General features: G+C 36.4%; 1 protein-coding gene across 1 annotated transcript in view; it reads left to right on the top strand.

Moving 5' to 3' along the window:
- Positions 1–18195, top strand: part of USH2A (usherin) — a 783103-nt gene that overhangs the window by 199954 nt on the left and 564954 nt on the right. Inside the window, exon 15 of the mRNA XM_082362477.1 lies at positions 11618–11776. Within this exon, the coding sequence (XP_082218603.1) occupies positions 11618–11776 (159 nt within the window). The remainder of the gene's footprint in view (positions 1–11617; positions 11777–18195) is intronic.

The raw sequence follows: 18195 nt of genomic DNA, 5'->3' as shown, positions 1-18195 counted from the left end.
GTCATTATAGGGGTTGAGGGAGGGGAATGGAAAGTTATTGTTTAATGGGTACAGAGTTTCTCTTTAGGATGATGAAAAAGTTTTGTAAATGAATAGTGGTAATGGTTGCACAACATTGTAAATGTACTTAATGCCACTAAAACATACTTTTAAAAATGGCTAAAATGGTAAATTTTATGTTTTATATATATTTTACTACATAAGAAAGTCAAGTGACCATACAAGGTTCTCTCTCCTCGTTCATTGATCCTTATGTTTATTCTTATACCAAAGCCACACTGTTTTGATTACTATAGCTTTAGTCTTGAAATCAGGACCAACTATTTTCTTCAAAATTATTTTGACTATTTTACTTCTTCCACATTTCTATATACATCCTTGGTGTTATCTTGTCAATTTCTACAAACAGATGTGCTGGGATCTGGGTAGAGGTTGTGTTGAATCTACAGATTAATTTAGGTGGAGTTGACATCTTAATAGTATTGAGTCTTACAGCACATGAAAGTGTATGTCTCTGTCTATTTAGGTCTTCTTTAATTTTTCTTGGCAGTGCTATGCAGTTTGCAGTGTACTGGACTTGTACATTTTTAATTAAATGCATCCTTAGTCTCTTTGATGCTGTTGTGAATGAAATGACACTGTGAATGAGACTGTTTTCTTAATTTTACTTCCAAATTAATTGCTAGTATATTGAAGTACAGTTGATTTTTTAAAAGGACTTTATTTTTGAGAGCAGTTTTAGGTTCACAACAAAACTGAGAGGAAAGTAGAGATTTCCCATCTTTTCTCTGCCCCCTCACATGCATAGCCTCCCCAATATCAACCAGAGTGGTGCATTTATTACAGTTGATGAGCCTACGTTGACATATCATTATCATCCAAAGTCCATAGATTACAAAGTATATAGTTCATTTTTGGTGTATTCAATACATTCTGTGGGTCTTGTCAATATAAAATGACATGTATCCACCATGTTAGCATCATACATAGAGTAGTTTTACAGTTTTAAAAATCCTCTGTGCTCTGCTTTTTCATCCTTTCTTCCCCCACCCAAACCCTGAAACCACGGATCTTTTTACTGTCTTCATAGTTTTGCCTTTTCCAGAGTGTCATCTAGTTGGATTCATACAGCATGTAGCCTTCTCAGTTTGACTTCTTTCACCTAGAAATATGCATTTAAATTCCTCCATGTCTCTTCATGGCTTGATAGCACATTTCTTTTTAGTGCTGAATAATAATCTATTGTCTGGAGGTACCACATTTTACTTGTACATTCACCTACTGAAGAACTTTTGATTGTTTTGTACTTTATTTATTTATTTATTTATTTATTTATTTATTTATTTATGGCTGTGTTGGGTCTTCGTTTCTGTGCGAGGGCTTTCTCTAGTTGCGGCAAGCGGGGGCCACTCTTCATCGCGGTGCGCGGGCCTCTCACTATCGCGGCCTCTCTTGTTGCGGAGCACAGGCTCCAGATGCGCAGGCTCAGTAGTTGTGGCTCATGGACCCAGCCACTCCGCGGCATGTGGGATCCTCCCAGACCAGGACTCGAACCCGTGTCCCCTGCATTGGCAGGCGGATTCTCAACCACTGCGCCACCAGGGAAGCCCCTGTTTCGTACTTTTGACAGTTATGAATAAAGCTGCCTTAAACATCTGTTTACAGGTTTTTGAGTGGACATAAGTTTTCAACTCCTTTGGGCAAATACCCAGGAGTACAGTTGCTGGATCATATGGTAAGAGTACGTTTAGTTTTGTAAGAAACTGCCAAACTGTTTTCCAAAGTGGCTGTACCATTTTGCATCCCCACCAGCAGTGAATGAGAGTTCCTGTTGCTCTACGTTCTTAACATTATTTAGTGTTGTCAATGTTCTTGATTTTGGCCGTTCTAATAGGTGTATAGTGGTATCTCATTGTTTTAATTTGCATTTCCCTAATGACATATGATAAGGAAATTCTTTTCAGATGCTTATTTGGCATCTGTATATTGTCTTCGGTGATGTATCTGTTAAGGTCTTTGACCCATTTTTTAATCAAGTTGTTTGTTTTCTTATTGTTGAGTTTTAAGAATTCTTTGTGTATTTTGAATAACAGTCCTTTATCAGATATGTATTTTGCGAGTATTTTCTCCAGTCTCTGGCTTATCTTTTCATTTTTTTAATAGTGTCTTTCACAGGGCAGAAAATTTTGATTTTAATGAAGTCAAGCTTATGAGTTATTTCTTTTTGGATCATGCCATTGGTGTCATATCTAAACAGTCATCCCCAAACCCAAGGTTATCTGGATTTTCTCCTTTGCTATCTTCTAGGAGTTTGTAGTTTTATATTTTAATTTAGGTTTGTGATCCATTTTGAGTTGATTTTTGTGAAGGATGCAAGGTCTATGTTATGATTCATTTTTTTGCATGTGGATAGCCAGTTGTTCCAGCACCATTTGTTGGAAAGTGCCATTGATTTTTGAATATTGATGTTGTATCATGTTACCCTGCTAAATTAACTTATTATGTCTAGTAGGTTTTTTGGGGGGAGGGAATTCTTTAGAAATTTGTACATACATGATCAAGTAGTCCATGAATATCAACAATTTCACTTTCTTTCCATTTATATGCTTCTAATTTCTTTTTCTTGTTTTGCGGACTTGATAGAACCTCCAGTTAAATGCCAAATAGAAATACTAGGAACAGACATCCTTGCCTCATTTCTGATCACAAAGGCAACCTTCAGCATTTCCCTACTAAGTATAATATTAGCTGTAGGTTTTATGTAGATGCCCTTCATGGGGTTAAGAAAGTTCCCGTCTATTTCTATTTTGTTTAGAGTTTTTTTTGTTTTTGTTTTTAAACCACAAGTAGGTATTGGATTTTGTCAAATGCTTTTTATGCTTCTATTGAGATGATCAGATAATTTTTGTCCTTTATTTTATTGATATATGTTAAATTAATTGATTTCCAGAGAATAAATCTTTAATTCCAGAGATAAATGCTAATTACTTGTAGTAACTAATTCTTTTTAAATCTTTAGATATAGTTCTGGCTTGTTAATATTTTAGTAAGATATTTTTATATGTCTGTTCATGGGGGATGTTGGTCTGTAGTTTTATGTTCTGTAATTATGTTTCTGTAGATTTGCTATCAGGGTAATACTGGCCTGATAAATAAAATGTTGGGAAATACTCATTCCTCCTCTGTTTTTTGAAAGAGTTCTATTGGATTTGTATCATTTTTTTCCTTATATGTTTGAGAGAATTCACCAGTGAAACACCTGGACTTGGATTTTCTTTGTGGGATTTTAAATTACTAATTGTATTTCTTAGTATAGGTCAAGTTAGATTTTATATTTTTAGCCAGTTTTTATAATTTGTGTCTTTCTAAAAATTCTTAGTTTCCTGAGGTATGAAGCTTGGATAATTGAGTTTAGATTTTTTTCCATTGTATACATTTTTATATATGCATTTCTTTTAATATATGCATTTAATATACTATACATTTCCCTCTAAACACTGCTTTTGCTGCATCATACAAATTTTGATAAATTTTATTTTCATTTTCATTTAGTTCAAAATATTTTAAAATTTCTCTTGAGACTTCTTTTTTGGTGCATGTGTTATTAGAAGCATGTTGTTTAATCTCCAAATATTTATGGATTTTTAACTTATTTTTCTGTTATTGATTTCCAGTTTAGTTCTATTGTAGGATGAGAATATACTTTCAATGATTTTTACACTTTAATATTTTTAAGGTGGATTTTAGGGTCCATTATGTGGTCCATCTTGAACGTTTCATGTGAACTTGAGAAGAATGTGTATTAGGTGGAATAGTCTATAAAAGTCAGTTAGATGAGTTTGGTTCAGTGTTTTTCAGGTCAGCTGTATCCTTACTGATTTACTGGCTGCTGAATCTCTCAATTACTGAAACGGTGGTGTAGAATTCTCCAATTTTAATAGGATTTATCTATTTTTTTGTTGCACTTCTATCATATTTTGCTTCAAATATTTTGATGTTCTGTTTTTAGGTGCATTCTATCCTTGAGCTTTGGCCACTTTTTCATTATGTAATGCTCCTTTTTTTTCCCTGATAATTTTTCCAGTTTTGAGGTCTGAACTGAATATAGCTACTCCAGCTTTCTTTTGGTTTGTTAGCATAGTATGTTTTTCTCATCCCTTTATTCTTACCATATCTTTTTCTTTTTATTTAAGTTGGGTTTCTTATAGATCACATATTGGTGAGTCTTGTTCTTTTATCCATTCCATCAGTTTCTGTCTTTTAATTATTGAATTTTGGCCATTCACATTTAAGGTAATGATTGATATACCTAGAAGTGGAAATGTGGGCCACATGTTAACTCTATGTTTAAACTTTTGAGGAACAGCCAGACTGTTTTCTAAAGTAGCTGTTTCATTTTCATTCTCACCAATATGTATAAAGGTTCCAATTTCTCCACATCCTCACCGACACTAATTATCTGTCTTTTTAATTATAACCATTGTAGTGGTGTGAAGTGTTCTCTCACTGTGGTTTTGATTTGCATTTTCCTGATGACTAATTATGTCAAGCATCTTTTCATGTGCTTATTGGCTCTTTGGGTATGGTCTTTGGAGAAATATCTGTTCAAGTAGTTTTATCATTTTTAATGGGTTATTTGTCTTTATTACTGAGCTGTAATTGTTTTTTATATGTTCTAAGTACAAGTCCTTTATCAGCTATATGATTTGCAAATGTTTTCTCCCATTCTGCAAGTTGTCTTTAAATTTTCTTGACGGTGTCATTTGAAGCACAGTAGTTTTTAATTTTGATGAAGTCCAATTTATCTGTTTTTTCATTTGTTGCTCATGCATTTATGTCATATCTGTGAAACCACTGCCAAATCCAAGGTTATGAAGATAAGCAAACCCTTATGTTTGCTGCTAAGAGTTTTATAGTTTTAGCTCTTACATTTAGGTCTTTGATCCATTTTGAACTAATTTCTGTATATGGTGCTAGTTAAGGCTCCAGGTTCATTCTTTTAAATGTGGCTATCCAGTTGTCCCACCAGTATCTGTTTAAAAGAATATTCTTTCCTTGATAATTGGCAATCTTGTTGAAAATTGGTTTACCATACTCTGATGACTTTTAATCTATATTTTAGTGCTATTTTACTAGTGACTGCTCTAAGAATTAGACTATACATCTTTGTCTGCCACAGATTACTTCAGGTTTGTACAGGCTTAATTCTAGTAAAATATAACAACTATGCTCTGATGTAGCTCCTTTTCCTTCCCCATTTTTGTGCTGTGATTGTGTGTGCATGCATGTGTGTGTGTGCATGTGGGTATATGTGTATGTTACACTAATATAATTATTGCTTTAAGCAATAGTAGGCTTTTAAAATGATTTGACAGAAGAAAGCAGAATATGAACACAACACACATACACTGTCTTTAATATTTATCCACAAAATTTACCCACATTTTACCATTTCTGGTGTTTTCCCTACCTTCCCATGATTCAATTTACTCTGTTTATCATTTCCTTTTAGCCTGGTGGATTGCTTTGGTGTTTCTGTCTGTATCCATTATTTCTAGTTTTCATAGGGCTAGACTGCTAACAATGAATTCTCTTAGATTTTTTTTTTTAATTATTTGAGAATACCTTTATTTAACTTTTACTTTTGATGAGTAATTTTTTCTAGATATAGAGTTCTTGGTACCAACTATTCTTTTTTCTTTTGGGACTTTAAATATGTCATTCTACTACCTTCTGGCCTCCTTTGTTTCTGTAAACCTTTAATTGTATTTCCCTTCAACTGTGTTATGAGTTGTTTTTCTCTTACTGCTTTCAAGAGTTTGTCTTTTTCTTTCACCAGTTTGACTACACTATGTCTAGGTCTGAATCACTTTGTGTGTATCCTACTTGAATTCATTATGCTTTCTGGAATTGGAGATAAGTGTTTTACGTTGAATTTGGACAGTTTGAGCCAATATTTCTTCAAATTTTTTTTCTCCTTTCTCTGTCTTTTCTCTCCTTTGTGGTTCCCATTCCACATATGTTGATGCATTGTACATATGACATTTACTCACAAGTCTCTGAGGCTGTTTTCACTTTTGTTAAATTTTTTTCTCTGTTCTTTGGATTAGATAAATAATATTGTTGTATATTTAAGTTCCGTCTGTTGCTTTATATCAAGTTTACTGATTCTTCTTTCATTTCAAATCTGCCATTGAGCCTTCTCTAGAGAAGTTTCCATTTTAGTTATTATACTGTTCAACTCTGGTTTTGGTGTTTTTATACATTCTCTTTCTCTATTGAAATTCCCTTTTTGTTGAAACACAATTATATTTTTCTTTAACTTTTAGAACACACTTATAATAGTTGCTTTGGCTTTCAGAGGTAGGCATTATCATCTTCTTACTATAAATAAGAAAAGGGTCAGAGCATCCAATTGAAATTTGACTGCAATCATACAATTACCAAAGTTCCCAAGCTGGGATGTAATCCCACATGATGGATGTAGTCACAATATTATACTTTCCTTCCTTAAAAGAGAGTCTTATACAAAGACCATTCTTGGCAATTTTGATTAATGAGTGTATGACCATTTTCTCAGAATCCTACTTTTAGCACATAAAAGTGGGCTCAAGTTATCTCATGCCCAGGATTTCAAAATATTTATTCTTAGAGTGGTATTGAACTATCTAAACCTTCAGGTCTTTGAAAATTCTCATTTAAATGTGAAACAAGCACTATTCATCCACACTGTGAAGTCAGACAAGATTGTGGTTAGAGATGGTCATAAAAAGTAATCAACTTTAAACATTTGAAAGAGCCTATGTGTGTACATATGTGTATGATTGTGTTTGTTGTCAAGGAAATTTTCACGTAATGCAAATCATTTTCTACATCCTTTGACATGGCACTGAAACATCTATCTCTCTTTCAATCATCCCAAAAGTATTTTGCCATCTTAGAAAATAGTTTGATGGTCAGTTTTGATTGCTCTAACTCTGAAATCTATTGTGTTCCTGAGAGCATGCAGAGTTTTAGATGTAATCACTAATATTCACTAAAAACTTTAAATTGCCATGGATTGCAAGGCTCTTTGAGAGTGCTATAGATGAGACAGTTTATGAATCTTTGAAGTTCCACTAAGAATAACAGGATTTAGAGCCCTAAATTAAGATTCACTGAAAGATCAAATGTACTGTCAGTATTCAACCAACCAAAGTGACCATAGCAAAATATGGCAAATCGTTGAATTCAAAGATATAAGGTGCTGTTTGGAAATAATTCTCTTTTCATGTGTCATTTTGAGATTGTTATTACTCACTGTCCTATATCTAAATAGGCATATGGACAGTTAGAATTTTAACATAACAATGAAAATCCCCTCCAAAAAAGGATAAATAAAAGAGGAAGAGTGAGAATGTATCGAGGTTGAATATTTTTCTTGAAAAATGTGACATCAATATTATCTACCATAGGTTTAGAGACATTGTCTTTAGAAAGCTTATGCATAAGATATGGAATTTTATATATTTCAAATTCAGTGCTCTTGATATACTTTCTTAAAATGCTATTGTTGGATTATATCATGTCTTTAAAATGGAGTATATCACTCATGAGTACTGATGAATTAGTAATAGCTCTTAGTTGAAAGTCTTTGCCTGGTGTGTTAGGATAACTTCACGTTACTACTCCATACTTCTCACTCTGCTCTGTTCCCCAAGATTCTGTATGTTCTGTGTCAGCAGGCTGTCTTGCCCCCTGACTTTCGGTTGGCTTCAGCTACAAGTAGGAACCTTCTAGTCATCTGGAGGAGGGCTGGCAGAAAGGGAAGTTAGAACATTTAATCCCCAGCTCCCTGTCTCAGTATAAGAGTGGCCTTGAGCTGGCTCTGTCCTTCAGTGAGTGGTCAGATGATGCTCTTCACACATCCCTTTCTGTCCCTGAGTGCTGTGCCCCTTCAAGCTAGGGATAACGTGTGAGAAAAAGTTAACATAGCAGGCCTGAATGCTTGTCTTTAGAAAGACCTGCTTACAAAGTTGGCCTTTGGCTGGCATCTGGGATTTGGATTTTGTGACGTCTCCCACCATCCTCAGAATTGTTAAGAAGGGCTCACTGTCCCTTAAATTTTGTACAGATTACATGGTTTATGCTTATTGGGCTGCAACCCACAGGAAATACTGGCCTCCATTTCCCCAGTTTTGAGACCAAAGAAGGAGTCCAGAGTCAATGACAGAGACATGAATGATTTAATGGATGGGAGAGCTTACATGTCTGAAGCAAGGTCCTGGAGTGACACCCCACCATATGCAGGGGACAGCGGGCAGGACATGGCTGTAGGCTTCACTGGGGGGTGGGTGGGAGAGATTGCCAGTTATAGGGGGAATTACCTCTGGCTGGCTCTTCGCTTACCAAGGAAACCAGCAGTGGGCCACGCCCTTCACTCCCTCTGATACGAGCAATCATTAGCTGGGACCTGGGGCAAGTATGTAGGAGGGTCAGTCCTGTGAGTAGGTTGTAGGTGAAGCAGGCACTGGTTGAGCAGGGAATGTACAGAGAGCAAGAGAACAGCCCTCTTGAGTGGCCTGACCATACAATGCTTAACACCTGCTTTCTTTCTGGGAGTTTGGAATTTTGGTGTGTGCCAGGCAGAGGCTGCCTACATGAACAGCCCCCAGTATAAACACTGCACACTGAGTTTCTAATGAACTTCTCTGGTTGGCAACATTTCACATGTGTTTTTATATGTTGCTAGGGGAATTAAGCCCATCCTCTGTGACTGGAAGCTTGTGCCTGCTTTCCCCCATACTTTACCCATGTACGTTTTCCCTTTTTTGATTGTACTCTGTATCCTTTTGCTGTAATAAATCTTACCCATTAGTAGGACTATATGATGAGTGATGAATTTCTAGTGAATCATTGAGCCTGGGATTGGTCTTGACCCATGACATAAGTAGTAAAAGAGCTCTGCTATTACCATACCCCAGAGTACTGCTCCATGTCTTTTGATTCCTTTACATTCTGCCCACCCTTTTGAAAATAGTTTCTTTATTAAGCTCTTTTTTTTTTAAATTAATTAATTAATTTATTTTTGGCTGTGTTGGGTCTTCGTTTCTGTGTGAGGGCTTTCTCTAGTTGTGGCAAGCGGGGGCCACTCTTCATCGCGGTGTGCAGACCTCTCACTATCGCGGCCTCTCTTGTTGCAGAGCACAGGCTCCAGACGTGCAGGCTCAGTAGTTATGGCTCACGGGCCTAGTTGCTCTGCGGCATGTGGGATCTTCCCAGACCAGGGCTCGAACCCGTGTCCCCTGCATTAAGCAGGCAGATTCTCAACCACTGCACCACCAGGGAAGCCCAAGCTCTTTATTAAATCACTTGAGTGTGCACTTTATTTTCTTCTGAAACGTTGACTATCGCCTAGTGACTGCAGATATTTCATATAATAATATTGATGATTGATTCATGACCGATTCATGATTTAAAATTTTTTCTCAACAGAAAGATTAATGGTTTACAAAATAAGTTAACACAGCAAACTGTGCCTTTGTCATTTTATTCAATGAGAAAGTCCGATTAGATTATGCTTCTCTAAATGGATAAAGGGTTATGCATCTTAAACCAGCAGGGGGTAAATAAACTGGTGGTTGATTGCCCTTAAAATATAGTTAGACATTGTTTTTCTCCTTTACCTTTATATATTCTGGGGGAAAAAATGTAGACTGATTCTCCAAAGTAGGGAGACTACGAAAAAAATATAGTGATAAGAAACAATGTGTTCATAGTATATATTTATACTATAAAAATATCACTAAAATAGTGAGATGAATGCTCTTATGTGCCTGATAGAAGCAAACATATTATCTCTAACAATCACAGCAGTTTTTATTTATTTTTTATTTTTTGTGCTATACAGCAGGTTCTTATTAGTTATCTATTTTGTATATATTAGTGTATATATGTCAATCCCAGTCTCCCAATTCATCCCCCCAGCCCTGCTTTCCCCCTTTGGTGTCCATATGTTTGTTCTCTACATCTGAATCACAGCACTTTTTAAATTGAAGTATAGTTGATTTACAATGTTTTGTTAGTATCAGGTGTACAGCAAAGTGCTTCAGTTATATACATATATTGATATATATTCTTTTTCAGATTTTTTTCCATTATAGATTATTACAAGGTATTGAATATACTTCCCTGTGCTGTACAGTAGGTCCTTGTTGTTTATCTATTTTATGTATAGTAGTGTGTATCATTTTTTTTTTTTAATGATTTTTTTTTTATTTATTTCTGTTTTATGGCTGTGTTGGGTCTTCGTTTCTATGCGAGGGCTTTCTCTAGTTGTGGCAAGCGGGGGCCACTCTTCATCGCCATGCGCGGGCCTCTCACTGTCGCGGCCTCTCTTGTTGCGGAGCACAGGCTCCAGACGCGCAGGCTCAGTAACTGTGGCTCACGGGCCCAGCTGCTCCGCGGCATGTGGGATCTTCCCAGACCAGGGCTCGAACCCGTGTCCCCTGCATTGGCAGGCAGATTCTCAACCCCTGCGCCACCAGGGAAGCCCAGTAGTGTGTATCTTTTAATCCCAAACTCCTAATTTATCCCTTCTCCCCCTTCCATCCCCCCTCCACCAATTTCCCCTTTGGTAACCATAAGTTTGTTTTCTATGTTACAATCACAGCATTTTTAACAGGTGTTATAAACAATCATAGCAGCTCTAACAGGTGCTTGGTGTTCACGTAGTACATTTAATTTGTTTCTTGCTAATATTTAGACTATTTAACATCCTTAGCATCCACAGCCATTTGTATCACCAGCTATTATTCTTCTTTTACACTATGGTCTATGAAGCAAGATGAAGCATTGTGCTTAATGGAATGGAAAACTTCCTTTTAAAAAAATCCAAAAATTACACGACTTATTTCAAGTTTCAACACAATTTATGTGTATCAACTTTTAAATTAATTAAGTAGAAAATAAATATTATGCATCCTTGGATAGTTTCTCAGAAAAATTCAAAGAAAGAGGTGCAGAGTTAGAGAAATACTGTATGTTTTCATTTATATGTGGAATCTAAAAAAAAAAAGAACAAATAGAACAAAACAGAAACAGACTCAGATACAGAGAACAAACTAATGGTTGCCAGAGGGGAGGTGGGGAATGGGTGAAATAGGCAAAGGGGATTAAGAAGTACAAACTTCCAGTTACAGAATAAATAAGTCACAGGGATGTAGTGTACAGCACAGGGAATATAGTTAATAATGCTGTAATAACTCTGTATGGTGCATTATCTATACAAGTATCAAATCACTATGTTATACACCTGAAATGAATATAATATTGTAAGTCAACTATACTTCAATAAAAAAGAAGAGCTTATGTAAACTTTTGTGTTTTTTTTCCCCCCAACCATATTTATGTCAGCTGCATTGACCTACAAATGTATTTTATGTTTATAGATAAAAAGCTTTGTTTTAGAGAACTCATGATGTATACCCTTTGCTTATTAATGTCTTGGTAAACCACATGTCTTCTTGATAAAGTAATCCTGAATCAAATAGACCTCTTTGCTGGATATCTTACTTCAGTTTACTTGTGTCCTTATTGATTGCCTTTGCTGATACATGCTCTCTCCATTGTAATTTAGCTCCATCCCAGCAACCTCCACCCAGAGGAAAAGTTCAAAATTCTTCTGCTATCAGTCTTTCCTGGAGTCCACCTGATTCTCCAAATGCCCACTGGCTCACTTACAGTTTATTCAGGGATGGTTTTGAAATCTACACAATTGAAGATCAATACCCATACGGTGAGTTTCAAGGTTTGGTGATGGAAAGATATAATATTCTGAAAATTGATACATTAGTTAAGTTCTTTGACATTGAGGAGACATGTTGTTGTCTAGCATGGAGTGTTTCAGCAGAGAGAATTACAAATCTCACTAGTAATCAAAGAAATGCAGTGAAAATGAGATGCTTATTATTTGATAAGACATGAATGCTTATCAAAGCCTCAAAGATTAAAAAAAATTACCCTTTCCAGGATTAATGAGGATATGGAGGAGCTAGAACTTACATAAACTGCTGGGCTATGTGTGAGAGTTCATCGGTATGACTTTTCATGTGGGATAACTTGTTAAAATATACGCGAAACCTTACCCTTTTGCAAACCATTTGACTCAGCAAACCTACTTTAGAAAATGTATCTCAAATGAATAGTCATAAAGGGACACCAAATCACAAAATATGTCCAAACCTGCACTATTTGTAATTGCAAAATATTGGAAAAAGTCAGACATTCAAAAAACTTTCAGTAAATTATGGTACATGACATAATAGAATCTGGTGCATTATTCAGTAAATTGTAGAATATGGTCACCTATAAAGTGCTATCTTAGTTTACTTATTAATGAATGGGAAATGTCTATGACGTACTGTTTAAGGTAACTAAAAGATATTAAAATAATCTATGAATTATATTTTAATTTAAAATATATAAAAATACTGGAAGACTTACAACAAACTGGTCTCTCATTTTTCTGGGTGTAAGGATTATAGAAAATTTATCAAATATTTCTATTATAAGGGGTTCACATTTTAAATTCTCAGGTTGAAAAATGGACTTTTCAAAAAGGGAAATCAGAGTACTAACATTCAAGCAAATAGTATAATTTTATGCATACATTGCCATTTCCACAGAGGTAAAACCCAGCAACATGGAACTAAATTGAGAGAAGAAGGATGTGGACAAACCATGAAGACTATCTTTGCACCTGTAACTATTATGAAGATTTTGAAGGAGCTTGTAGAAATCAAACTATTTAGACCCATTATCTTTAAAAAGATTTACTCAGATGTTTTAGATAATTTTTCCCTAAAGACAGAGGGAAAACTTGGAAATTTTCTTCCAGCTCTGTCTTCTCTGATGTTTGCTTTGGTCATGTTTAGCTACAAGCTAGTTTAAGAAACTAGTTTAAGAAACATTGGAACAGTGATTCCAATTCAGGTTTCCATGTTGTTCTCTTTGTTTAAGACCCAGTTTTCCAAATTCTAGTTTAACATGATAAATTAATTAGAAAAGTGTATAAAGCTATGTAAAATCACTGAAGTTCCATAATCTTTCTGAAAATGATTAGGAAGGTGCCTTGTTTTGACATATTGATTGGCGTTACAACTTTTGCATAGCATACAGTTTTATTTTGTATATATTATAGTAGGTTACATTTTGCACCCAGTTCTGTATGACTTATGTTATTACATTCAGTACTTTGTGTTAACTCTAAATGTCTCTTCAGTACTCCTAGTCTTCTTTGAAGTTAATGGAAACTCTGAACTTTACAATGCAGATTGCAAAGGGAAAGGAACATCTGTCTACATCTGCTATGTTGGCAAAGCATCCTAAAAACCTGCTACTAGAATGTTTATTTTCTTCCAAATATCAGCATGATCCAGGTGTCCTGAAACTTAAGTTTTTGTGATAGAAGAAGAGAGAGTTATTAAAATATTGAAAGTGTTTTGAAGATGACACTATTACTGGTTGAATTATTTCTTAAGTTGTATATTAGGGTCACTCTATTTTCCATATAGGTTAATTCAATAGTAAAATTAAACCTCAATTATACCCTTCAACCCAGAGGCATGTTTTACGTAGTAACATACAGTGATCTATTTTATAGAATATTACATGTGAGTACAACACTCTGGCTCTTTTTCATGATTGCACTAATATTGAATCCAAATAACAGTTTCTTACATAATAAACGTGTGCTCGTTCACTAATCAGAAATTTATATAATCCTATTAAACAGGTATTATTTCTTAAATCCTTATTTTTCATTAAAAAAATGCCACTTCTGGCATTTCTTGACAATCACTATAATTAATGATATGCAAATTATCTGCATGATGGCATTTGAATAGTAAGAACAATTGGTTAATGCTGTCAGAATTTTGTATCATTCTAATAATACCCTCATGTTTATTAGTCTATTTCCAGTGTGTGGATAGCATGTGTAATATGAAGAGGAAACAGTACTTATATCCAGTCGGATGAACACAAATCTTTGGGTTAAATAAAGGCATTTGGAATTATAGGTGGAGAATCATTGAACTTTTCAAAGAAAATTAATAGTGTGTCTTCCAAGCAAGTTTGACCATTTGGTTGAGACCATTATAGAATTCCTTGTTAGAATAAAACTTTTCCTAGCTGGCCTGATGCACTAAAGGATTCTCCAGGGCAGTAGTTTCCAACCTAAGATCATAACACATCGGTATTTTCATTTTTAGAGCTTGCAAATTATTTGTTCTTAGTAATACCTGCTAATAATGATGGAATAATTTTAAAGTTTATAAATAACTTTTTAAAAGGAAGTTGAGGTATAGTCAGTGGTTTCCCTAGGTAACATTTCACTCATTTTGCATCCTAATTAGTTTTCAAGAGTAGAAGAGAAAGGTGTAAGTTAGCACAGTGGGGATTGTACATAATCAGCACCTAATATTATCTCCCCTGCAACCACGATTAGGGTTGCCAATAGGTATTTTATGTGTTATAGGGGTGAAGAGAACAGCTGTTGTAGGAAATAGCACACTTTTGATAGTATTGAAGTTTTAAGGGGTAGTCAGTAAATCATATTATTTTTTCCTACTTGAGTTTGAAGCTAAAGGGGAACTAGACATAAGGATTCCATCTATAAGATGGAAATGAAAAATAAAAATCATCATCATTATTAATAGGAGCCAGATTGGGGAATATACCTTTTCTCCTGCAGGAAGACAGATTAGAAAAGAAATCAGTGGGCTGAGGATGCTTTGCTTTTTTTTCCTCCCAAATTCACAATCGGTTAAATCTTTCCTCCTTTGGGTCACCATGAGTGGGGAGATAGTCCTTAAATGTTACTCCAGGGAAATGCTTTCACAGGGACACTAGAGGAAGATTATTTCTACGTGTGACCATTGCTTACGTCACTAGGGACATTAACATAGTTTAAGATGAGAGTTTTAGACAACATTGTATCTTAGTGAACTCTGGGATTTCATTTCTACCTTTAATGTCATTATCATTTATTATTCCATACCACATCAAAGGATCAATGTAACAAGGGTAAGGTTGTTCAGTTACCTCTGAGAGAAATAAACCTAAAAAACCCAGAAAATATAAGCAGGGGATAAGAATGAAAACAGAATAGATGAAAATCAATGTTTTTTATTATAAGGCTCTTAATACTATTTCCTAGAAAAAAAAAAAAATATGTATATGAAGAGTCATTCATTCATTCAGTTACACTTTGTTCACTGCTTACTGCAGACCAGGAACGGTACCAGCCACTAGAAATACAAGGATGGAAGGAACAGTTCTCATTATTGAAAAGAGATATAGATAAATATACCAAGATTACAAAGTAATATATTAAATATTGTACCAGAATAGACTTGAGTACTAAGAAATATTTTTAGAATATTTCTGAGTATCCTATAAGTGGAGGAGGGGTAAAAAGCAACCATGCCTGTGAGGGCAGAGATAGTGATTGAGAACCATTGAAAGTTCCACAAAAACAGGTGATGTGAGGTGAATTAACCAGATACCACAGTAGAGGAAGACTTACTCTCATGGAAGAACTTGTACAAGACAAGGCATGAAGGTGTGTGAGAAAATAAGGTTAATTCAGGCAACTTGCACAGTTCCATGAGGCTCTGGTGGGTGGTACTTTAGGGGGAATGCCACACACGGGGGCTGGGGTCAACCAATATTGTGACCCAGTGCATCTCTAAAGAGGAATTTCATGATGTTCTTGTACAATAATTTCTCTGAACACCTGATTTTGATTTGAATTTGTATAACTTTTTATTATAAAAGTGGTATATCCAATTAAGAAAATTTAAAGGAAAAAAAATTAAAGCATCACAATTCCAGCATTCTAGTGCAAAAACGAATTTCATTTTGGAAAATTTCTGGGAAAATATGTACTTCAGTTTATTTTGCATAATAATCAAGTCTATGCAGTATTACATTTCATATTTTTTCTCATGTTGCTGTATGGTCTTCATCACTATTGTTTTAAATAACTATATAATATTAGAATCCTATTAATGTAATATTAGACTAATATAACTCATTAAGAAATTCAACTTTAATTTACTTAAACATTTCCTATTATAAATAACACATCAGTCATTTTATATGCTTCCCAAGGAAATGTTTCCCAAGAATATGGCTAAAGATCATGGTCTCATAAAAGATTTTTTAGTGTATACTTGTACAAGTTATCAAGTTGTTGCCTCTCCGTTTCAAACCTTGACTTCATTGCCTGCTTTGTGGTAATGGAGCTGGAAGCTGTAAACATCTCCCCTTTACTAGCCGGTATGATGTTGCACTCTATCAGTAGAGGGTGTTGGAGGGATCCTGCAGGAGGTGGAGGTTTCTTTTCCTGGTTCTGGTGTACACCCCTCTCTGAAGATCACTCAACAAGTGATGTTCAGCCATACACAGTTGCCAAGCTACCCTTGGGCAGCTTTTCCCCAGGACCCCAAAGGGCAGCTTTCCCAAGCTCTGGCCCCATAAGAGTGAGTTCTACAAGATGCACCCCAGAAGACAGTGCATGGCAGTCCCAGTAAATTCTTCTGATGCCCAGGTGGCATCTTCCCCTAGTACCACAGACGGTGGCTTTCCAGTGAGTTCCATGGTGCAGCCTCTCATCATGGGCAGCTTTCCTTGGCACTCTGCCAGAAAGTTTTTTCTCTGTAAGTTCTGTGGTAGAGCACCTGAGGTGCTAGAGGCCAGGTTCCAAGGGAGTTCTGCCTTCATGGAACCTCAGCGAACTTCACCATCAAGTGGGCCACGGTTGCACCCTGTCCAACAAAGTCTGATCTCCTCCCAGGTCTTATCTCTTCCAGGTCTGTTCCTTCCCTAGGCGCTCTGCTTCAGCCCTGGGGGTAGTGACTTTTCCCTGTCTCTGTCTCTTCTCTTCCTGCATTCTTTAGAGGTTTCTGGTCCCCTAAGTAAGTAAAACCCTTTTGTAATCAATCATTCTTTGTATTCAGCTTTCCTTGTTCAGATTACTCTGTGCTTTCTGTGACCTGATTGGACTCTAGTCTGATATTCAACATATTTTCATGAAGAATTTGCAATGACATATGTAACAGAATGTCAAAATAACCCTTCACTCAGATGGTCACTGTCTTAGTCTGTTTAGGCTGCTATAACAAAATACCACAGGCTGACTGGCTTCTAAACAACAGAAATTTATTTCTCAATGTTCTGGAGGCTAGAAGTCCAAGGTCAGGGTGCCAGCATGGTTGGGTTCTGATGACGGCCCTCTTCGGGGTTGCAGTCTGCCAACTTCTCGCTGTGTCCTCACGTGGTGAAAGGGATGAGGGATTTTTCTGGGGCCTCTTTTGCAAGGGTACTAATCCCATGTGTGGACTCTACCCTCATGATGTCATCATTTTTCAAAGTCCCCCCACCTCCTAATACCATCACCTTGGGCATTAGGTTTCTAGCATATGAATTTGGGGGAGGATACAACGTTCAGTCTATAGAATTCACTCTTGTTCAGTCTTCAATTATTCCCTTTCCCCCACCATCGTGAATGCATTCGGGGGAAGGACAGTTTCCCCTGGCCCTTTGCTTCTGCAGAAACGTCAGAGGATGCTGGCTCATTTGAGAGGTAATGCTCTTGCCACGCTCATGGCATCAACGACCAATGCATAACGCTCGGGAACACGTGTTCATCCTCACCTTGTTTAGGTCTTCGTGAACACCCTGCTATCTCAGCCTCCCCTGGGCTCTTGCTATTGCTGGGAGCTCGCTGAGATTTGTTTTCCACATTTGCCATCCAACCTTTGGCCCCCCCCAAGTCTGGAGGGTCACCTTGTCCCAGTCACGGAAGGTCCCATAGCACACTTGCTGGATCTCAACATGGCATCCTCGTCACTCTGGAAACCAAGCAATCCTGTGGATTAAAACCGTACGCTAGATGCTTAACTACTTTTCTTTAAGCACTTAAATATGCTGCATCTGCCTACTAATATAGGGCACCCGCTGCATGATGGGCCTCTCCTCACCCTTCCCCCGCACATGGTCCCAGGAGGGAGTGGGTGGCGGCCGCACTGGCATTTGTATGTTTCACAATCCTGACTTACATTCTCTGTCCCTTTCCCTTAGAGAACGGAAAGTTCCAGGCATATGCCTGATCATGTCCACTCCCCGTCATTTTTTTTCTTTTACCTCCTT

Source organism: Balaenoptera borealis (assembly GCF_965194805.1).
Source record: "Balaenoptera borealis genome assembly, chromosome: 1".
Classification (NCBI taxonomy): domain Eukaryota; kingdom Metazoa; phylum Chordata; class Mammalia; order Artiodactyla; family Balaenopteridae; genus Balaenoptera; species Balaenoptera borealis.
The sequence above is the reverse complement of the archived record's forward strand: the minus strand, read 5'-3'. Positions and strand labels throughout refer to the sequence as shown.